The following is a 17,910-nucleotide window of genomic DNA, read 5'->3' as shown; positions in this document are numbered from 1 at the left end:
AGCTTTACCTTGCAGAGTTTGCACTAAATAAACTCTTTATTTCTTCCACAGAATTTTGGAACATCTGTCAAAATCTTTGCATGTTTCTCCTGTTTGAACTCCCAAAGAGAGCCACACCTTTCACTGGAGGAAAATGGTAATGTGTTCTTCTTCTCCTCCTTTTCTTGCTTAATGGCAGCTGGCAAACAGCTTTAGTTGGATCACTGCCCCCTGCTGGTGGTAATACTCATTACTAACAGGTGAAGGTAAAAACGGGGCAAATAATTCAAGACGATAGGTATTTTTTAAGATTTGGAGATTTAAAGATCAGGAACCATCCATATTAGCCAGTATTTCTTTAAATGGAGACTAGACACTGGGATCATGGGTACGGTCTCCATCACCTCCAGGTCCAGAAGGTGTTGACCAGTAGGTACCTGAGCCAGGAGCATGGAGCTAGATTAAAATCCAAGTCCAGCTTCCTCTGTCCCTGGTAAAGTCTGACCGAGCCAAGAGTTCCCAGATGGTCTAATCTAACATCTGCTATTCAAATCTTCTGGGCTGAGACCTTCCTCAGACTTCCTGTAGCCTTCATTGATCACCCTAAAAACTTAATGACGTTTTTCAGTGTTTTGATGCCCCTCACCCTCCCAGATAGACATCACACAAATCTCCTGCTATTTATATGTTCTGATAGTATTGATAGTGATTGATGCTCCTTTTGTACCAGAGAGCAGGCTTAACTTTTCAAAACTTCTGTAGAAAATCAATGAATCCAATCATAAAAACAAGGCTGATTTCTTCCTGCTTGGCTTACATGAAAACTTTTTTTACTCAGTAAATGTCTGCTGTAAATCAGCCTGGTGGAGTCTGTTTTTTTTTTTGGCAGATCTCTTTTCAGCTCGTCTGTGATGCCTACAGACAGCCGGTTCTGTGAACAGAAAAAAACCAAATGGAGGTTGGAGTTGGTGCAGATTAAACAGAACAAATGCTTCAGTCGCTCTTATGTCTCATTGTCAGTGTGGATTCCCAGTAACAACCATACTGTCCAGCCTGACCACACTATGTCGGTCTTTCAGACACAGTAATGTCTTCATCTTCAGGACACTGATATGCTGCAATCACAGAAGAAAGTGAAGCAGAACTTTCACCTTTTGGAGTTCAAAATCCTGCCAAGGGCCGAACACCAAGGACAATAACACACCTCAAGAGACCAGAATGAACCTCAAAGCATTTGAATGTTATAATTTCACATTTATGACACGCTCATAATACTGCCGTTTTATGTATTTTTTTTATCATGGGCTTTTTCTTGTAACTTTCCTCAGTCCTTGCTGTTGCTTTAAACTCACACTCCTGGTCAAATATTTCCAATTGTTTTGCCAAACCAGGAGCATCTAAACCACCTTTACTGACCTTTGTAACCTTTATGTGATTGGAAAAGTAAAAAGAGAGAGCTCATATCTTCGGATCGGCAGTGCAAGTAAACAAATCGAAACACAATGTAACACTTACTGGATCTACTTTTCTACAGTCCTTACAAATACGACATTGCTGCAGATGAAAGATCTTGGAGTTGATACACCTATTTCACAGAGTCCACCTTGGTCTGAACCCGAGTGACCAATGAGGGTTAGTTGTACAGTTGTTTTTTTTTATGTAGTCCACATTACATGGGGTTTGTGTGAAAGTAATTACTCTCACCAGCTGACCCTCGTGGATCAGTCCTCCACGTGAATGGGATATGTAAAGATATCTGAGACGATAGAAAGTTAGTTTCAATACAACGAAAAAGCTGCATGTATACCTGCCAGACGGTCAGAAATCTTCAAAAATAAATTGCTTGATATGATCCTGTTAACTTTGGCCTTCTTATACACTCAGCTGAGACACTCGAATGCTTTTACAGACATAAGCTGTTTTGACAGATTTACGGAGAAAGGCAGGATTTCATCCCAGAACCACAAGCAAATGCATGTCTGTAGACTTTCTATAGGATCCCAAAAATGATGCTAGGAATTCATATCTGAAGTGAAAACACTGACGGCTTTAACTTGTTTGTTTTTCATTTCAATATAAAACGTGATAACACTCAACAGGCAGAAAACCGCAAAGCTATGTCAGTAATTTATTTGTTGGCAAACAACTTTCACTGTTACAACAAATATTAGTTATGAGATCATTCAACTTGGAACCCATACAAAAAGAATAAATAATTAGCAGTAATATTGTAATAATAATCATAATAATTTAAAAAAAAACAGAAGAAAAAAAAGACAAACCCAGTGCCACTTTATTTACTCCTGCCTAAAGCAAGCTCTCTTTGCTCCAAGCTTGTTTTGCTGTCTTTAAACCAATAAACAGATAAATAAATAATTTCTCTCTTGGGGAGATGGAGGGGGTTTGTGGGATACATGTGCAAGCTACACTTCATACACTTATGAAATTTTACTCCAAAATAAGTAAACATTGGCTTTCCACACTGGACAGTGCTGTTGTGTGCAGAGTTTTCACATCTTCAGTACACATATAAGGTGTAATCATGGCATTTCACAGGTAAGACCCACTTTTTGTCAAATTGTGGACATTGTTATATTTTTTTTAACTTTAGCGAATGACATTTATTTCTATCAGCATCCTTTTTCTGTACAATAAGATCCCGACCAGCACAGCCAGGTAACGTCAATTGATAGTATATTTGGCAATATTAAGGACATGATTCATACACCATTCTTGTGTTACCCCATATATTGGGTATCTTTGTCATCTGTTCTCCCCCCCAGGCTCCTCCTGCAGGGTTCAAATGAGATGACAGTTTCTTCCAACACATTAAAACGCAGCTTTTCCATACAAATCCTCCTCTTCATCACGTAACCACCATTTCATTTTCCCTTTAGTTTTAAATCTACACAGTGGTAAAGTATATAGTAACAATTGATTTTCAAAATGTAAGTGACAGTGGTTTTGGTATAAAAGGACCAGAATGAAGTGTGCGTAGGGTATGCGCATTAATTAAGGAGTGTGTAACTGTCTCTGTATTTATGAAAGAGTGACATGAAAGATTGTTCCTTGCTCGTTCTGTGGTCAACATGTGACCAGAAGATCATCATGACATTTCAGAACACTTCCACAGACAAAAGGTTTGCAACTTAAAATTAAAAAATAAAAGACTTGGTCATTATGCAACATTTGTATCTGTATCTGTATTCTGTACAATACATAGAAACAGTTTGTGATTTCTCCGTAATCCTTTGAGAACTGAAAACTTTTACAGAAGAAAGGAGAAGAAACAAAACCCATTCTTTCCTTCTTTTTTTTTCTCTTTTTTTTTTTAAAATTCAGTCTGTTGTAATATGATCTTCCTTCTCTGTTTTCAGGGAAATACACAGTAGCCGCAGTCACTACAACTTGCAGGAATGTTACACCAGCCCAGACACAACTCCAGTTTAGCAGATACGAACAGGAAGATAATTCAGAACATCAGCGTGATATGGTTACAGTTCAGTTGCCCAGATAAAACAGTTTTTTTGGATGATCGGTAGTGAGGGCATATATCATACATCCTTCACTTAATTGGCAGGTAGTGGTCCTCTCTTTTGGGCCAGTTTATGTCGTGAACACCAATGTCTGATATCCTGTTCTACCCTTTGGAGAGGTTGAAACGTCCTCCCGGTACATGTCCTTAAGAGTTTAGCCGGAGAGACAGACAAACAGACAAACAGACAGGCAGCTCATTGAACCAGGGCTGGGGGCCACACTCCTGTGGTGGTGGTAGTGGAGACTATATGCTATGATCTGCTAGAGGTCCATATTGGGGAACTTGTAGGGCTACGGTCAATCCAAGATTCCAAATGAAAGTAACAGGTACGGTTAAATTACATGATCCCTCCCCCTTCTGTTTCCATTCCAGGTTTAGTTTTAGTTCCTGTTTGATGTTCACAAGAAGTATCTCAGAACCACCCTCTCAGTCTGCACCATTTATGACAATACATTCAGTCCCTGCTTTCATCTGACAAGTGATATCTCAACCATATTGTCATGAACCATAGTTAATGTCACACACAGCACATCCTTCCAGGGGCGGGCAAGCTCAGTCTGTCAGTCAACAACACAGAATGTTTTCATTGAAAGGTTGAAAGAGGGCTGGGGAGGGATAGAAGTCTCAGTTGGCTCTATAGACTGGTAACCAGGTGAGAAGGGTCTACGGGCGGCTCCTCGGGCGATGAATCGGACTCCTCCTTGCTCCCGGACACCATGTATCCGTCGCTGCCACCACGGCCCATGTGGTAGTAGCTCTGCAGCTCGTGAAGGTGATTCCTGGAGCCCAAGTTTGGCATGCTCTTATAATAGACGTCATCTAGCTCCGGAGCAGTGGCACTCTTACAGGGCTGCAGCTCCCCGGAGCTGTCTTCCTCTCCGTCTGTTAAACCGTTCATCTGCCCATCTGGGAGGTCCGTCAGCACTGGCATGCTGGTGTACAGTGAGTCTCTGTGGTTGGGTGAGTGTGTGTGCTCGTCAGTGTGCTCGTTGGTCAGCAGAGGAAAGAAGCTCTCGCTGGTTTCCTGGGGGATGCGCCGCGGCCGGGAGAAGCTGTGCGGAGGAGGAGGTGGTGGGGGGTGGCTGTCGGGCGGAGGAGGCCGTGGCGGCAGGAGAGGCGCATTGGACTCCTCTCTGATAATCTCCAAACCCAGATTCTCCTCATGGGGGAAGGCTGCAGGGTTGTCCAGCACCATGGGACTGTTGTCCTCTTTACTGCTGCCCACACACCCACCAACTCCACTACTGCTGCTGCTGCTGCTGCCCCCTGCCATGCTCCCTGCAAGAACCAGGCAGGCATAATATTACACAGAATATTATATAGCGTGGTAGAGCATATTGCTGATTGTTAACTCTGGATAAGTAGCAGTGTTGATGCTACTGTGCTGACATGGTGATGATTTTAGCATCCCACAGAGGAGACTTCAGGGCAGTCAAAACGTCATTTCACTTTAAATTGTCTGCAATCCAAATTTTGGACATTAACAGTGGATTGAAATTATATGTATAACGGGAAAGGCATTATCACCTGATTAGGCTGGTTGCCTCAGCCTCATGAAGGGTGTAAGTGTCTTTGCTCTCGTTTAGGTTTTGCAAAATTGGATGAAAAATCTCTAAAAACCTACAGTACACAAAACCTGGGCACCACTGCTTGGCAGACAGGCAACGTTATGGTGGTGAAACACAACTTTAAAAGACCATTGTGCAGGATTTAAGGTGGATCTATCGGCAGACATGGAATACAAAACTCATAGTTAGGTTTCCATTAGTGTAAAATCACCTGGAACTAAGAATTGTTCTGTTTTTGTCGCTTTAGAGTGAGTCCTTCATATCTACATAGGGAGCGGGTCCTCTTCCATGTGGCACCGCCATGTTTCTACAGTAGCCCAGAAGGGACAACCCAAGCACTGGCTCGAAAGAAGGCCTGTCACATTTTTATGTTACTTGAAGTTGGCTCTCCTACAAGATTGAAGTAAGTGAATGCAGTTTGCTAAATCCTCGTGAAATTAATATTAATGTTTCTCAGTATCGGCTGAATGTAGAAGCAACTGTACACTAACAACAAATCAACATAAGAAAGGTGATAATATGTCACTGATTTCAGTTGTTTAAGCTGCCTCCAAGTGGCCAGAAAATCAGTAATTGCTGATTTAACACAGTCCCTTAGATCATACGTAAATATTTTGAGCAAGCCAAATAAAAAAAAAAACTCCGGTGCTCTACTCACAGAAACAAAACGTGCTCACATACAATGCTTAATTAATGGAAGCCCTGGTCAATAATTTGTAGTCATAGTGGCCAAGCAGTGTCACTATAAACCAAAAGCCTTTAGATGCAGCAGTCAAGGCCAGTTAAATAAGACCATAGTCACCTCCATTGGCCAGGCTGCTGTTGACAAGCTTGTTCATCAGGTTGTGATTGCGCTCAGTGGTGGCTCTCTCATGATTGTTGAGGTAAGAGGGGATGTAGTTGGAGGTCAGCTCCTTAAGGATCTTCTTCTCCAGGGTCGTCTCTTTGTGGTTGCCATGGGTGCCGTAGCCGCCACTACGGTCCAGAATCTGGACGCAGTCGCTCAGGTACTCACTGCTGGCCATGCTGTAGTTGTTGGCATGGTTACCATTAAGAGGGAGCGTGTCCATAACACTGGAGTCTCTTGCGTTGTTCAGGATGCCCTCTGAGAAAGAGATAATTAAAAAAGTAAGAATTATTAGGATTCTGGAATAAATGACAATTCAGAGAAAAGATTACAATTTTTGTCTCACACCGTAGCAAATGCCGGGCATTGGGAATTAGAAAAAGTAGTAATGACAATTGTCTTGGAAGGACAAATGCTTCAAGCGTCCATAATACATTTAAGAGACACTTCATATGTATATTATTTTTCTCAATTACTGACATTTCAGAAATAGAAAAAAAGTTTCACTGAAGAAATAGAAAAATGTTTTTAAGTGGCACTTAATAATAGTAATTACAATGCTAGTACTTATAAGGGCAAACATGACAACTCATTTATAACTCACCACAATTTACACATTAGGTTAACATTTAATTTAAATGAGATCCAATACTTGTTTTTTATGCCATGCATATATTGCCTTTTGTAAAGACCTTTAAAATAGCATTTCTGCAAAAGGAATCTGAAATTGTGTGTCAACCTAAATGACACAACTGTGTTACATGAACTGAGTAATGATATGGGAAGAAACGCTTTTGAATAGATTGGACTAAAAATGTTTGGCAAAGTGCTTGAGAAGCAAGAAAAGAAAAAAAAACATTGTTGAAGTAGATGAATAGTAATTTAGCCCATACTTGTGTCTCGGTAAGGTGCTAATGGACAGCATGAGGGAGGAGAGAGGAAGGAGAGACACAGATGTGAGTTCATACACTGAGAGAAACAAATTTCAGCAACAACACAATCAACATTTGCACAGCAAGTAAAGAAAAATCTGATAAACAAAGAATCCCTGTCAGATTCTCAAAATCAGAATCTGCTCTATTATTAACTGGCTGTTGTCATGTGGTTTATCATTTATACAACACAGACGAAACATTAAAACACACTGCACAAATTCCATTTAAAACTTAATACATACACAGTACACATGCAGAAGTCTACCACAAGCAATACGAAGCCCAACTGACATGCAAAGTGACATTCAATTTTTAAAATAACATTTTAAAATATAGCACGTACTGTGTAAAATATAACATTCACACACATAAGAAAAAATATTCCATGGCTCCCAAGTAGCTTATAAACAATATATAGACAATCTGCAACCAGTTACACACACACACACACACACACACACACACACACATATATATATATATATATATATATACACATATAGTGGGTACGGAAAGTATTCAGACCCATTTAAATTTTTCACTCTTTGTTTCATTGCAGCCATTTGCTAAAATCAAAAAAGTTCATTTTATTTCTCATTAATGTACACTCAGCACCCCATCTTGACAGAAAAAAACAGAAATGTAGAAATTTGTGCAAATTTATTAAAAAAAGAAAAACTGAAATATCACGTGGTCATAAGTATTCAGACCCTTTGCTGTGACACTCATATTTAACTCACATGCTGTCCATTTCTTCTGATCCTCCTTGAGATGGTTCTACTCCTTCATTGGAGTCCAGCTGTGTTTAATTAAACTGATTGGACTTGATTAGGAAAGGCACACACCTGTCTATATAAGACCTTACAGCTCACAGTGCATGTCAGAGCAAATGAGAATCATGAGGTCGAAGGAACTGTCCAAGGTGCTCAGAGACAGAATTGTGGCAAGGCACAGATCTGGCCAAGGTTACAAAATAATTTCTGCAGCACTCAAGGTTCCTAAGAGCACAGTGGCCTCCATAATCCTTAAATGGAAGAAGTTTGGGACGACCAGAACTCTTCCTAGACCTGGCCGTCCAGCCAAACTGAGCAATCGTGGGAGAAGAGCCTTGGTGAGAGAGGTAAAGAAGAACCCAAAGATCACTGTGGCTGAGCTCCAGAGATGCAGTAGGGAGATGGGAGAAAGTTCCACAAAGTCAACTATCACTGCAGCCCTCCACCAGTCAGGGCTTTATGGCAGAGTGGCCCGACGGAAGCCTCTCCTCAGTGCAAGACATATGAAAGCCCGCATAGAGTTTGCCAAAAAACACATGAAGGACTCCCAGACTATGAGAAATAAGATTCTCTGGTCTGATGAGACCAAGATTGAACTTTTTGGCGTTAATTCTAAGCGGTATGTGTGGAGAAAACCAGGCACTGCTCATCACCTGCCCAATACAATCCCAACAGTGAAACATGGTGGTGGCAGCATCATGCTATGGGGGTGTTTTTCAGCTGCAGGGACAGGACGACTGGTTGCAATTGAAGGAAAGATGAATGCGGCCAAGTACAGAGATATCCTGGAAGAAAACCTCTTCCAGAGTGCTCTGGACCTCAGACTGGGCCGAAGGTTCACCTTCCAACAAGACAATGACCTTAAGCACACAGCTAAAATAACAAAGGAGTGGCTTCGGAACAACTCTGTGACCATTCTTGACTGGCCCAGACAAAGCCCTGACCTAAACCCAATTGAGCGTCTCTGGAGAGACCTGAAAATGGCTGTCCACCAAGTTCACCATCCAACCTGACGGAACTGGAGAGGATCTGCAAGGAAGAATGGCAGAGGATCCCCAAATCCAGGTGTGAAAAGCTTGTTGCATCATTCCCAAGAAGACTCATGGCTGTACTAGCTCAAAAGGGTGCTTCTACTCAATACTGAGCAAAGGGTCTGAATACTTATGACCATGTGATATTTCAGTTTTTCTTTTTTAATAAATTTGCACAAATTTCTACATTTCAGTTTTTTTCTGTCAAGATGGGGTGCTGAGTGTACATTAATGAGAAATAAAATGAACTTTTTTGAAATTTAGCAAATGGCTGCAATGAAACAAAGAGTGAAAAATTTAAAGGGGTCTGAATACTTTCCGTACCCACTGTATGTATGTATGTGATATTTGTACATTGCAGTGATTGATCACCTCACTTGGGAACCATAATAAGGCTACATCAAAGCAGTGAAAATTTTAAAATCAAATAAGCATGCACAAATGAACTGAATGTGGTGAAGAAATATGTCTAAACTAACTTTTTAAATGCTGTATGTTCTTAATAGGAACATTAGGCACACCTTGGGTGTTGTACATGCCCACGGCTGGGTTGTTATAGACTGCAGAGTCCCCCAGGAGAGTGTTATAAGGATTGTTAGTACCATGGGGACGAAGGAGAGCATTAGTTATAAGATGATTAGCCATGGCTCCTGGTACAGGCAGATAGAGAAAAAGAGAGAGGAAGAGCAACAGCCAAGACGAGAGAGGAAGAGCAACAGCCAAGTTGAGAGAGAAAAAAGAGAGGGGGAAGCACTCGAGAGAAATAAAAGGTAGAGAGGAGATAGAGGTTAAAGTGAGAGAGCATGTAGCCATTGCAGAGTGGAAGTAAGCGAGAGGGAAAAGAAGAGGGGAGAGTGAGATGGAAAGGGAGTGTGTGGAAGAAAGAGGGAGAGAAGAGGACAAGTAAATCAAACAAGCAAACACAGTTTAGGGAGAAAGCCAAGAAAAAGCTTGACAAGTCATTCTTGCAGCCACTGCATACAGGCTGAGGGAGGGAACCAGAGAAAGAGACAGACAGACAGACAGAGGGAGAGACAAAGAGAGGGAAGCATAACTGGGAGCAGACTGAGCTGCAGTTCAATACCCTTGAGCAGAGAAGCATGACTACAGGATAGTTAATGGACAAAAGGCACACAAAAAAGTGTTCTCAATGCATGTCCTTCCCTGGTGGGGCGCAGATCATGTACACATTAAGACACTGCAACAACAACAAAAAAAACAGGTGACAAATGACAGCAAGAGCTCCTATACATTCATCCTCATGTTGTATTCTACCCTGTATGAAGCAACACGCAACCTCTACCACTCCTGAGTGTGACTGTATGTCATACTTCTTCAAAACATTAAAGGGAAAAACTGAGACACTATAGCAACTCCATGATTTCTGCATTAACACAAGTGAGTGTTTTCATTCCTTTTGCATTTACTGTCTAGCAAGTCTTGAAGAGTTAGTTAGCCCTAAACAGGATTTTCTTTTTTGCTAGTTTAACCAGCCCAGTTTCTTGAGGCTTGTGTGAAGTGTTTCGCTTCAACTGAGGAAACAAAGTCATGATGCCTAGAAACAAGTGAATAGCATCTACTTATGTCTTTACTACGGAGCCCTGGAGTGGCCACGGAGAGAAAAACATAAATTAATCGTGAGCATGAACTACTAAATCGAGGCCACGGTTTACTATCTCGTGCCGCATCCCTTTTATTACAGCTGCCCTTAGTTAACCGAGTTGTTAGTCAGACTGATGATTGATGACATATTTAGAGTCACCAAAAATGATAATAAAGACACCATATTATGTATACAGACACTGAGTGAGTAAACGATTGCTATTATCGTAACATAAGATGTTTTCTGGCGGCGTTGACATTATTGACAAAGATGTCGGGGTTGTTTTCTCACTATTATCAATCTTCGGGTCGTCTGAAATGAGAGTGTACACGTGCACTCAGGAAAACTAGCCGATAGTTGTTTTGTTTTTTTTACAATTCAGCTGCACCGTTTTATACCGATCATATCCATATCTGTCATTGATTAGTCAGACTGGCTATGGTGGCTCGGCTAACAACAACAACTCCGTTAACTAAGGACAGCTGTAATGAAAGGGATGCACAGGATTATTGTTCGTAAAAGGCAATGATGATGATATTGAGAGCTTGTGGATTACATTGTCGGCAATATGCTAATTTTGAGGATGCTATCGACTTTATAGTAGGTCAACTGACAGTTGCAGTGCACTTCATGCTGAGAGGAGAAAGCCTGTTGTGCTGTGCTGTCTCTCCATATAGCGACTTATCTCGTGCGCACAAATTGATTAAAACGTGGGAACGAAATGCTATTTAGTGCACACGATTTAGTATCTTGATTAAAAAAAAAAAGAAAAGGAATTCTCTCTATGGCCACTCAGGGGCTCCGTACTTTACTACCGAAGAGAAACAAATAAATAATCTGTGGGTTTTAAAAAAAAAAATTCAGCATCTCGTGTTTTACTCTCATGAACAAAATGGCTTGTGTTAAGCGGTAAGCAGCAGTGACGTCACCAATTGGTTCGTGAACGTCTGTTATGAAGCGTCGAGTTCGGAATTTGGCCGGCAGTCACAATAATTTGGGAAGGCTCGGAGGGAGCCAGCGGTGGATCTGACTCAATCTGATTGGAAACCCGGCAACACTACTACCCGCCCACCGATAGCTGTAATCTGACAGCCCTGTCAATCAAACAGACATGCCCCACAATTTTTTTTTTTAGGCTTATTTCATAATTAATGACTGGGTTATTTTCAGATGGACGGCCAGAACACTAATCTGGAAGAGTGAATTTAGCGAACGACATACCGAAAATGTTATTGACTGAACATTTTATGAGAGAAGTTGAATGACAGTCTATGGAGCCGGAGGCTTTTTGGAGCCAACCTCTAGCGGCGCCCGGTGGTATGACGGCTTAAGGCACTTCAGCATCGGCCTCATTTTTCAGAGCCGGAAGCTACGTCCACTGTTATATAGTCTATGCTTGTGTTAAGGAGTTTTTGGACCACGCTCCTTGGATTAACGATGTCTAAGGGAAACTTTCCCAACAGGACAAAAGCCATTGTTGTCTATGCTCAAGTCTCTTGCGTCAAAACCGATATTAGAAAAGCAGCATTTGCTTTATAATCAATCCTATATTTGGTCCAATACGTTATGTATCTGAGCAATGTCTGTACGACATTGAACTCTGAACAAAGCCAAACCATTTCCACATCACTTAAGTAATATAATTACCTTTCTTTAATCTTATTCTGTCATCATGAGCTCCTGCTGCCTTTTCTCAAGTGTTTGACTGGCAAAACTCACACCTGCGAGTGTCTCCAAGGAAACGGTGTCAGCTTATGTTACTGTCACTGTCGTGACTATAGAACTATTTCTTACTGCTCTCCCTGATTTTGTTTGAAAGACATCAGAGGGAAGCACATATCTCGATTAGAGCATTTTTCAATTCATGCAAAATCTAAAATCTGAATTAATCAAATTAATTTAATTCATCAGCCAGCGCTTGCAAGAGGCGCAGTGGATTTTCTTGGCATCTTTTTCAGTCTCTTGTAAAAAATTTTTTTTTTAAAAAACAACCTTTTTTACTTATAACTACTCAATATGAATAGTTATGTACGTACATGTGTTAATATTGTAAAAAATGTAATGATATATTAGACATGATGTCTAAAATGAAGAAGTTTTTTTTAACATTTCACTCCTGTGACCGCCTTGCGTTGTGTGACAGAATTGATTGCTTTGGCCTGCTTTCTGCTTCCCTTTTCAGGTCCTCCCTAAATCCTACCTGATTGAGGGATTATCCACGGCGGTCTGGGAGTCTATGGGTGTTTGTCAAGCTTAAAGATGTGCCCTTGATGGGATGGGTCCTTTCAAGTCAGGTCCTTCAGAGGCTAGGGCTGGACTCCTTGCATGTGCGCATAGGATAGTGGGAGCTTTAGGGATGGCAAGGATACACCTGATGCATCCTTGAAACTTGTCTGAATGAAGGACTCGGTCCTCTGTATTTTGAAGGATCCAAAACATCAGTAAAGTCCTTCAATGTTGGGATTTGATGACATAGCATCTTAGAAACACAGCCTATCGAGGTTGCATCTTTTAGATTGAGAAACACCCGAAATCAGCTGGTTTCCTCTCAGGGTGTCAACGTCTCGCACCTGGAGGGCTGGTCCAACTTAGTTTAATTTGGGTTGGTTTGATTTTATTCGCCATTTAGGCCATGTGTAGTTATTATGTTGGCACCTACTAATATTCTGTTTGGTTTTTGTTTGAGTTATCCTTGCTGGCCTAATTCAATTTTTACTGTATTAAATTGTTATTGTAGCGCTCCCTTCTTTGTTATGGACTGAAGGACCTGGGCATTACCCTCTCTCCAAAGTTCAACAAGTCAATCACGGATCGGACAATGCAATTTATTCTATTCCACACTTATACACTAAGTCACAGTATGTAGTCATTTGAAAATCTACTGGCTAAGTCGCTCTGTGCAGGATACTTTAAAGTGTGAGGGAAGGAGGAGGTGTGGGTGACTTAAGCCCTGCCTCGCTAAGTGTGTGATAATTCAAGCGCTGACACACACCATGTCTGCTTTAGTATCAATCTGTCATGCTAACAGCTTATTAGTGGCCTGAAGAAAGCGAGGGCCACACCTCAACTTAGAGACTAACAAATGGCAGCGGACGATCCAGTGTGTGTGTGTGTGTGTGTGTGTGTGTGTGTGTGTGTGTGTGTGTGTGTGTGTGTGTGTGTGTGTGTGTGTGTGTGTGTGTGTGTGTGTGTGTGTGTGTGTGTCAAACTGTCGGGCCATTTAGATATCTATGCCCTCATTACCCTATGCTCAGACAGCCATACTCATGGATTCTGTTCCTACGGTCCATTACAGTATTTTACTCTGGAGGGACAACAAAGGAGCGCTCTGATCACATTGGAAATGCATTGAACTAAGTCTGATACACATTTAAAAGCTTGAAAGTAACTACAGTAGCCTTTATATAATTGGACAAGCTACACTGAACATACCGATTTTCAGATGAAATATCCTGCTACATTTTACTGTGCTTTACTGAACAATTCTAGTAGTGTATAGTGGTGTAAACCATACCACATACAGCTAATACTACAACATTAATGGAATGGAATTCTGAAGAACTCTCAGTATAATGATAAGGTACCACTGTTGTTCTGGTGAAGACAGACTAACTTAAAGGATTTCTCATCCGCAACGCTTCAAAACACATCTATCCTGGGAAAAAGAAGTATAGAAGCCTTCTGTATCACAGTCAGCTCTACACTCTGACGATTTATAATGGGACCAAAAACTGGTTGATGTTTCAGTTTTGACAAGACTCGGCCCATAACGCTCTCCTTCCTGTAAAGTCATTCTTTGAAGCAGCAAAAAAGTAGTCGGTGATATTTACACTCTATTCTGCTAATCTTTCACTCTTCAAGAACACAATACCATTATCAGAAGTTTGGACTCCAACCACTTTGGTAAATGACAGCGCATGCTGTCTGAGCCTCCCGCTATTAATAAAGTAGATATGGTGACAGTGATGAGGATGCAAATGGTAGGTATCCCGTGGTTACCTCTGTTGAGCGTAGCGGAGCTGTTGATGTCTCCAGTGATGAAGGAGGACTCCTGTTTCCTCACAGTGTCATTCCACATCCGCCTGATACGACTCTACACACAGGAGAAAAGAAGCAATGGAGAAAAAAGGTAGAGGAGGGTGGAGAAGGTGTGGGCAAAGACAAAAGGACGTAACAGGAATGAAGGGAAAAAGAAAGGAATGGGAACAAGTCAGAAAAGAAAAGACATGACAACACAAGAGGGAAATCAAATTGGTAAGAAACGTAATATGTGGGATATGATGCGCAAAAGAACGGCAAATTAGTGCAGGAGAGGAAAAAGCAAAGCAACAACCGACGGGAGAGAAGAAGATAGGGAAAGTTATCATGCATCAGTGTCATTAATGCTTGATATACCTGTGTGTTAGCAACATTTTCTGTGTAAGTCAGGGTTTGGGATACCTCACTTTCAACCAAAAAAAAATTTACATTTTAAATCTGTAAATACAATTATTTTGTATTCAAAGTTAGTCCTACATTCACAAAGTCCAAATTCAAATGTGTTTTTTGGTTCAACTCTGCCCACAGTGAAACATCAGACAGGTTGGAAGTGAACAGCGACAACCCCAAACCCTCATGGCGTGCTCTGGCCTCACCTGAGAGTCTGCTGTGCTGTAGCGTCCGGGTGTGCAGGCAGGTAAGCTCACCTGTGAGCCTGTGGAGTAGCGGCCCGGGGTCCGAGAGGTGGTGGTCTTACTGGAGGAGGAGATCGAGGTCTCCACACTCTTGCCGCTGCAGCAGTGAGTGCGCAGACATTTGCCGTACTCTTTGCGCACCTGGGGGGGAGAGGAGGGAGGTAGTTGGAGAGAGTTACACACCGACATGCAAACGCACATTCAAGCAGCGCACACAAACAAGGAGGAATTGGCTGACGTTCCACTTTAACTCCGCACATATTGAAGCATATTTTTAAGATGACATAACAGGAAAAAAAACGAATGCTTCTTTTACTGAGATTCCTCGTGCAAAAATGAAACCCATGAAATTTAAACATTAAAAGATTAACTTTATAAACTTTCCTCCATCAACATCTGCCTTAACTGCCGCATATCCATCTGAAATGGACATATTCCTTCAGGAGACATATGATGCACTTGCACACAGAGAACATCTGCATTTAGATCCCAATCAAGTCAGAACAAATAGGACTATAATTGCTTTTTAACAAGCTTGTTGGACTGGCAGACGTGTGTTGCCACATGCTCTGTTTGAACAGCTGTGTGGCGAGTTGTTCCATGCATCTTGGGAGAAGCCGTGTTGGGCCGCAGCCAAAGAAAACTTCAGCAGTGTTCTGAGGACATCTCTCTGGATACCTGATCCTATGGCCTAACACATACCTAAGTATATTGTACACACACACACACACACACGCACACGCACACGCGCACACGCACACTTGTTTACTGGTCATAGACTTAAAACTAAAAACTATCTGCAGGGACTGCAGCCAGACAAGAGTATTAAACATTTGATGAATTTTCGTTCCATAACCCACTCCTCTTCTGTACTCGCAGGCACTGACAGTGTGGGGGAGAGAATGTAAAAATATCCCGGGATGTGTAGGCTCTTCCTGGAAGCCACATGTAACTCAAATATAAAGAACTAATACATACGTACTCACAAATGGGAATAATCCTTTAGGCTAACCAAACTCTAAATGTATGTAAAAGAGGTTGAAAGGAAGACTCGAAAGGGGAGCTGTGTGTTAATGTGAGGTTGATTTATTAAATCATAGATTAGAGGACTGTATCAGTAACTTAAACATCAAAACAGACATATATTTCCTTTTTCTGTGTACAACTTTTCAAACAATTAGAGCTGAACATGATAAAGCTTTTAACAATCTATTTCAGGCGTGATGACGCTGCGCACAGATGAAATACTTTCTTTGCTGCTGGGGGAAGACAAGCAGCTCAGTTTGTACCTGCTGCCACCAGGCAAGACAGACAGTGTAAGACAGAGAGAGAGTGTGTGAGTTGCGAGAGTGAAAAAGTGAGAGAAGTGAGCAACCAGTAGGGATGCTGAATGACCAATCAAACCTGTGACGGTTCTGCCGATATTTTTGGTGTCCCTGCTGATCATCACCAGCATGTGTGCGTCTGTGTGTGTTTGTATTTGTCTGTCTGTCATGCTGTCTATCTATTCCTGTCGAGCTTTGTCTCTGTGTGTCTTGCTCACCTTTTTCTGGAGTATGCAGTGGAAGATGAAGATAAACATGCCCTGCAGAGAGTTGAAGATGGTGAAAAGGTAGGCCATGATCACGGTGCTCTCGTTGATGTACATCAAGCCGAAAGCCCAGGTGAGACCCAGCAGACACAGCAGGGCGATGGCCCCAATCACCCAGGACCTGCATTAGAAGGAAAAGAATTGACAGTTACTGTTTGTCCTTATCAATCAAAATTTAGATATGAGAAGTTTTTCTTTGTTCCTGGATCAGATCAACTACCCAGCCAAAGCTGATGCATGTGGGACCACGAGGCAGGAGAAAGGGGTTAGAAAGGGTTCATTCAGAGCCCAGACTCTGTGGGAGTGGGATGGAGAAAACAGTGGGGGGTTCTCTTAAAAGAATTATACCCTTACAAATGAGAGCAAGAGGATTTGCTAATTTTGATACCATCTCAAGAGAGGGAGGGGAGGTTATAAACTAGCTGATGTCAGCCACTAGTATCCAAAAGGGAAAGCATACTACAGCACACTTTTTCCAAGTTACAGCCAAACTCCATCAGTCAAAGCACATGGCAAGAGGCAAAAAACATTTTCACAGGCAGAAGTGGGTCCTGAAGTCTGTTAGTGCAATTGTGACTATTACATTTTAATGGAATTTAAATTAATAAAAGTTTTCAAGGCTGTGGACCTTCATTTCAAATAAAGGCTACAAGGAAGTGAGTCATAAAGGCCAAATGTCACAAAAATTCACATTGAGGTATGTGGATGCATTGTAAGTCCTCGTCTGAGTGTGTCCATGTGAGTGGCTTCACTGGGCAGTAAGTAGGGAGACACTGTAGCCATTATAAATGACATTTCCCACTAAAGGTCAGAGTTTTGGGTCTGCCACAGCCGAGATGATGGCTGTTAATTTGATTGGCTGACTGGGCAGTGATCACCTCTAATGCCAGGGACAGTGACAAAAAAAGTGGGCGAGGAGAGAAAGAGGAGGGATGGAGAGATAAAAACACAGAGGGGGAGGTATTAGGAGAGTCATGAGGAAGGCAGAGAGACAGAGGAGGAGAGTAAGTGAGTGAGACTGAGGTGATTGATTCGATGTTGCCCTCTGTGGCACCATTCAGGCGAGACAGAACCTCCAATAAAGCTCGTCTGACGACCCTCTTCAATAAAGGGTACACTTATCTCTCTCTTTTCCATCCCACCGTTTCACCTCTCCCTCCAGTGCTCCCTTGAGTCATGGCTTCTCTCTCAGCTCTCTTTCCCCGAATTCACATATCACCATTATAATATTTCAATAGCACATTAGGCCTATAGGTCATAGGACCTCACAAATCACTAAAGAATGAGAAATCCATTTCACAAGACAGGTTAAGGGTTAATTTAGGAGTATGCATAGACTCTAGGTAGGTTCTACAGACAAATAAGACAACAA

The 17,910-nt window shown here is 41.8% G+C and overlaps 1 protein-coding gene across 10 annotated transcripts in view; it reads right to left on the bottom strand.

Moving 5' to 3' along the window:
• Positions 1-2,094: 2,094 nt before the first annotated feature.
• adgrl3.1 (adhesion G protein-coupled receptor L3.1) overlaps positions 2,095-17,910 on the bottom strand; it is a 125,765-nt gene continuing 109,949 nt past the window's right edge. Inside the window, exons 20-26 of one of the 10 annotated variants that reach the window (XM_069697415.1) lie at positions 16,491-16,659; positions 14,909-15,088; positions 14,274-14,367; positions 9,151-9,321; positions 6,826-6,843; positions 5,888-6,190; positions 2,095-4,795 (exon numbers count right to left, since the gene is read on the bottom strand). In XM_069697415.1, the coding sequence (XP_069553516.1) occupies positions 4,152-4,795; positions 5,888-6,190; positions 6,826-6,843; positions 9,151-9,321; positions 14,274-14,367; positions 14,909-15,088; positions 16,491-16,659 (1,579 nt within the window). In that variant the 3' untranslated portion in view covers positions 2,095-4,151. The remainder of the gene's footprint in view (positions 4,796-5,887; positions 6,191-6,825; positions 6,844-9,150; positions 9,322-14,273; positions 14,368-14,908; positions 15,089-16,490; positions 16,660-17,910) is intronic. The other 9 variants (XM_069697417.1, XM_069697416.1, XM_069697418.1 and 6 more) reach the window with 9 other exon arrangements.

The sequence above is a fragment of the Brachyistius frenatus genome, unplaced genomic scaffold, assembly GCF_029030835.1.
Source record: "Brachyistius frenatus isolate BFR_SWC_R1_liver_20210118 unplaced genomic scaffold, ASM2903083v1 Contig_23, whole genome shotgun sequence".
In the NCBI taxonomy this organism is placed as follows: domain Eukaryota; kingdom Metazoa; phylum Chordata; class Actinopteri; family Embiotocidae; genus Brachyistius; species Brachyistius frenatus.
This window is presented reverse-complemented; position numbering and strand designations above follow the sequence as displayed.